Source organism: Cyprinodon variegatus, unplaced genomic scaffold (genome assembly GCF_000732505.1).
Source record: "Cyprinodon variegatus isolate N-32 unplaced genomic scaffold, C_variegatus-1.0 Scaffold213, whole genome shotgun sequence".
NCBI lineage: Eukaryota > Metazoa > Chordata > Actinopteri > Cyprinodontiformes > Cyprinodontidae > Cyprinodon > Cyprinodon variegatus.
The window spans coordinates 223,229-228,900 of NW_015150666.1; the positions used below are offsets into that span (position 1 = coordinate 223,229).

Consider the following 5,672-nt stretch of genomic DNA (forward strand, 5'->3'; position numbering starts at 1 on the left):
ATTGTCTTTTGGCTGTAGGTCAGGGCCTTTTTGTTCGTCATTCAACCACAGGGATGTGGGCAGGTAGCAAATTGCTATAACACGTTGACTAGGAGAACTGCGACATTCTCTAAAATGTCAGAGTAAATGTCTGCTCTCACCTTAGACAAGATGAAACACGGGGAACCAATCCTGCTTGACCTCCACCTGCTAAAACCTGTGACTCTCTGCTCTTTCTTCAAACTCTTAGACCCTTTTTTAAACAGTGAATTAAATTTCCTCCAAAAAGGGAACTTTGGACCCCTGTAATTCTGATCCTATCGCTAGCAGCTGATTAAGATGAGGATTCTGACATCTGCAGCTTGTGTGCAAGGTTGCATCTGTGTGTGCGTGTTGAAGTATCAGCTCACGCCTTATGAAAGCTCTTCAGATTTTTAAAAGGGACTTTTTTTTAGGATTTTTCTCTCAAGGCAATAGTTATCCAACATGTTTTCTTTACATTAAACTTTTCATTTTTAGGCTTGGATACAGCACTCAGAATTTACTCATTATTGTGGAAGTCATAAATGTCTGAATAGGTTTCTGTTCAAATCCTTTTTTATTGTTTTTATTTTCTTTTATGTTCTGAGAAACTGAATTTTAACTTAGCTTTTAACAATTGTCATCATATTTAATAGAAAGTAATGCTTGAAACACATCAATCTGAATATATTAAGTTGGCAAACACATGTGGTTTGACTTTTTTATTCAATTACTGAATTAAATAAAACATTTTGTCTTGTTTTAATGCATGTACTGTTGGTTTCTGAGATTGACCACACAGTGGCGCTGCAATCAACACTCAACATATAGGCACTATAAGGAAGAGTGACCCAAATTGTTGCCTAGCATAGACATTGTAAATTAGATTAATAAAATAGAAAAAAAGAGTATTTATTCACTTTTTAATGTCTTTTATGGAACTCTTTTAGGTGTGTTAAATATGATCATTATTTTGGTTTGTGTTGTTTTGAGTAATGCTGTTCTTTTGGATATGCCTTTTAAATAACGTGTTTTTATGTATATACTGTTGCCTGAAGTAAATAAAAATCTCTATTTTAGGAAACATGATGGACAATCTAGTTGATGAATTAATGCAATGCATTTGTTGCCCTCCTTTTAAAATGCATTGCTGAAGACCCTTAAAAGTGTCTGATCTACAAGGATTAACAGATCATTTTTATAGTAAATAAATAAATAATAATAATAATATAGGACCAAATGTTTGTTATATTAAAGTATAGGAAATCATCCATCCATCCTTTTTCTTCTGCTTATCCGGGCCAGGTCTCAGAGGCAGCAGTCTAAGCAAAAGATGCACACTTCCTCCAGCTCCTCTTGGGGGACCCCGAGGCGACTGCAGGCCGGCTAAGAGACATAGTCCCTCCAGCGTGTCCTGGGCCTTCAACGAGGCCTCCTCCCAATGGGACATGCCTGGAACCAGGAGGCATCCTTAAGAAATGCCCGAACCACCTCAGCTGGCTCCTTTCAATGTGGAGGAGCAACGACTCTACTCCAAGCTCCTCCCAGGTAACTGAGCTCCTCACCCGATCTTGGAGGGTGCCTCCAGCCACCCTGCGAAGGAAACTCATTTCGGCCGCTTGTATTAGTGATCTTGTCCTTTCGGTCATTATAATGGAATGGAACGTTACAGGAAATCAAAATTGGAAAATTACTTTGACATATTTAATCATCATTATTATATTTTGGGCCCAGAATTAATCCCAACTTTGTGATTTTGGTTAGAATGTCACTTCTGGACCAAAGAAACAGCGAATGCTGCAGATGACAGGGCGACAGTGGCGTTGGATGTAGGAGTTTGCCCTGAAATCGAAGGACTGACGGTTCAAGCCCCGGCTCTGACTTTCATTGTCGTTGTGTCCTTGGGCAAGACACTTCACCTGCATTGTCTACTGATGGTGGTCAGAGGGCCCGGGGGCGCCAGTGTACGGCAGCCCCGCTTCTGTCAGTGAGCCCCAGGGCAGCTGTGGCTACAATGTAGCTTGCCACCATCAGTGTGTGAGTGTGTGCGTGAATGGGTGAATGAATTTAGTGTAAAGCGCTTTGGTCAAGTCTCCTGACTAGAAAAAAGGCACTATATAAGTACAGGCCATTTACCATTTTACCATGTTGCTCATGACTGTGACACTCTGGTCAGTGATTCCTGAGCAAACATTCCCCAATCAGCTGGTGTCGCTGAGCCACATGACAATAGATTTAAATAATCAAAATAAAGTGTGACAGTATCAATTGTTGGGGGCATTTACATTTTAGCCAGGAAAAAAACAGTTGTGCATTTCTGAAAATTAGAAGAAATAAAAAAAAAAAAAAGCTCCTAATTATCTCTGGTTTTTACTCAGACCACTCTAACATACCATAATTACTTTTTGCAGAATATAAGTTTGAATTCTTGTATAAATGTTTCTGAATAGATTAGCTCACATCCCATTAGAATGTGTTAAAAAAAGAATCAGAACAAGAGTAGGTTTAAAAGGTGACCATTTCTCCATTTTGAAAATAAACTGCAATTGGACAGGCAGCTTTTTCAAACCTTGAACACCATACTACCATTTAAGAGCTCTGCAAACATTCAGCTCATTCTTAAACACTGGAAATAATGATGGTGGACAATCAGAGCCATCTTCATCACGCATAAAGACACATATTTATTTACTGTGGTTTTTATATGCATTTCATTGTGCGATTGCTATCGGGTTAAAATAACTTCCTGTTTAAAGGCCATTATAGATCTTATGGGGGTGCTTTTAACAAACAGGGTAGGACAGGTGGATGGAAGGTGGGTTGGAAGTAACGGGTTAGTGAGATGAGAGAAAATGTCTGTGGCAGCTTTAACCCGGCAGGGGATGGAGGATGGAAATTAGCCTCCTAACTAAAATCCCTGATTTTAGTTTCTGTACTAAGTGTATGTTTTCTCTGTAAATACATTGTCCTTTTTCATTTAAACAAACACATATGTAGAATAAATTAAATAAAACCTAGAAAGAGCATGCTGTAGACGATATTTAAATGTAATGTCATGATTTTAGGCGTTATTTTTCTGACTAAGAGATATATTTTATGCCAGAATCTAAACCTAATAAAAATGAGCAGGGAATTAATTCTATTACCAAATAAATGTTGTGCTTTGAATTTGTTTCTTAGCTGTGCATTAATCTACAAGGAGAAATCTCCTTCGACCAGAAAGGCTGTTAACAGAGCAAATGCATTGAATAAAAGATTTAACATGACTACCTTTGTTTTTTCGCCCCACGCAAAGGATTCGAGCGTGACCTGAAATCGTTTAATCATCATCTGCTGCCGACAGCGGTAATCCACAGACAGAGTCTGATTGATCTTTAGAAGTGCAGCCTGAAAAGAACCAAAGCAAAACAACATTTTTATGAAACTAAAACAGGATAATTTAAATAATAGGAAAATATCTATGTGAACTCACCCACTGCTCTGAGCTTAAGCTGGTGCTCAGAAGGGGGTTTGTCATCTCTCCACCCGGTAGACGAGAATACCTTGAATTCACCTGATTTAAAAAATAAAAAGCTCTGACCTTTCATTACTTTTTTTTATCTTATAAATGTTTTTAATATCCAACTAACAGGCTTGCCTCATTCTCCACATCTTCAAACTGAGAAGAAGCATCCAAACCAAGTGCATGCAGCAGTAAAATCCACTCTGCCTGCATCTCCGCTTTCTTTTTGTCCATCTCTGCAGCATCATCCTCTCTGTATTCTTCACCCAAATCGTAGCAGTGATGCTCAACTCGCTGCTCTTTTACCGATTCTCCGTCTGACAAGTTCTCTTCAGCATGCAGCTCCTTCTGCTTGATTAGATGAGCCGCTAGCAACTCTGACACAAGGAAGTCTGCAGATTTATGCATTAAAAGGTATGACTCCAAAATCATTAGTAAATATATAACATCATCCAGAAAATAGAGTGATTCCTCACCCGTGATCTTGTTCAGGGTAGACGGTTCCAGCACATCCATATCAGCGAGGGGCGAAAACATGTTTGACAGCAGAATTCTTAACTCTTTCACCAACAAAACACCACCTGCTCCCTTAAAGTCTGAAAAAAATGAAACCAGGGAGCTTTTGAAGATGTTGCCTCTGCTAAAACATTTAAATGATAAAGATAGTAATGTATGATAAAGACAGAATCTATGAAATATAGCTTAAACAAAAATATATTATATTATATTATAGGAGTGAAACCCAAGTACCTAGAGCATTAGATGCTAGATTTAGTTTGTTGCACCGGGAAAGCATCTTATGAATCTATCATTATGTGCAGAGGTACTCACCCTCTGCTACCTTTGCAGTATATGTTTAGTTCCAGTTGTATTCAGTCATCTTGAAACAATATCTTGCAGAAACCAGCTTTTCACTTTTATCAAAGCTGCGAGTTCTGCGAGATGTGATTAGGATTTGAAATTGTTTACTAATGATGTCTGACAAACTTCTGACAGAATCACAAAACAGCTGGATTAATGCACTGATTATATTATAGAAATGCTGGGGGCACTGGATTTTATTCTATGGGGGACTGAATAGAAATTAACTTCCTACTTTTTAAAAGCATGTGTTTGGAAATATTAGGAAAACCATGCATGTTTCTTTCTTCTTTAATTTTACTACTATACAGCAGGGGTTCCCAACCTTTTTTGACTTGTGTATCCCTCAGGGAATTTTGTCGTACCACGAGTACCCCCATAAGTATTGATGACTTTCCAAAAGTGGAAAATCAAAAGTATTTTACTTCATCTTTTTAACTTCAGCATTTAATTATTTGGCATTTTATTATTCCCAACACCTGGAAGTTAGTAAGGAAACAAAAACATTTAACTGGAGCTCCTCTGAGTAACTCCCTTATAATCACATTTAAACTTGATGGATTGGGAAGAAAATACAGAACACAAATTGTAGTCAGTCAGAATGACTTCATTATTATTTTTTTTCCCTTTGTTTTCATCAATCATGACATCTGAGCTTGCTTTGATCAGGAGTTTAAAAACAGCTAATCCCAGATTGTTCTCTACATCCAGTCTTTTCCTCTGCTTGGTTTAGGTGTGTGTCACAGCTGAAGGTAAACTCAAACATATGAGAAAAACTGACTTTTTGATTGAAAAATAAAAGCTTGTTTTTTTTGTTGTTGTTTTTTTTAGTTGGTTCCTCACAAAACAGAACAGATCCCAGCCCTATTTTATTTTTTTACCTGAAAAATAAAATATTTTCTGAACCCCTTGCAATGCACTCGCGGACCACTGGGGGTACGCGGACCACTGGGGGTACGCGTACCCCGGTCTTTCGCAAGATCCCAAAGAAAATACATTCAACTTTTTTGTTAAAATAAAATGTTCATTTGGATTTTAAACATCCGCCAAAGTCCTCTCATCCGTAGGGTTACATAAGTAATTCTTAATTTACTATAAGCTGAACAGTAGATGGGCACCCAGACAGGGCCGTAAGCAGGATTATTGAAATACCAAGGTCAAATATTGCGATAAAACTTACTTGACAAAAAGAACATCCTGATATGGTGACTTTTTAAAATATACTTTGGAAACGTGAATAAAGAGAGTGAAATCACAAGCCCATATGAACATGTTAATTATAACCATTCCAAAACTCACACAATTAGAG

At 37.8% G+C, this 5,672-nt stretch overlaps 1 protein-coding gene across 1 annotated transcript in view; it reads right to left on the reverse strand.

The window, feature by feature from the left end:
- Positions 1-2,972: 2,972 nt before the first annotated feature.
- Positions 2,973-5,672, reverse strand: part of LOC107088315 (protein FAM98B-like) — a 3,882-nt gene continuing 1,182 nt past the window's right edge. The window contains exons 3-6 of the mRNA XM_015380417.1: positions 3,979-4,098; positions 3,638-3,894; positions 3,473-3,553; positions 2,973-3,387 (exon numbers count right to left, since the gene is read on the reverse strand). Coding sequence (XP_015235903.1) covers positions 3,193-3,387; positions 3,473-3,553; positions 3,638-3,894; positions 3,979-4,098 — 653 coding nt within the window. The 3' untranslated portion in view covers positions 2,973-3,192. The remainder of the gene's footprint in view (positions 3,388-3,472; positions 3,554-3,637; positions 3,895-3,978; positions 4,099-5,672) is intronic.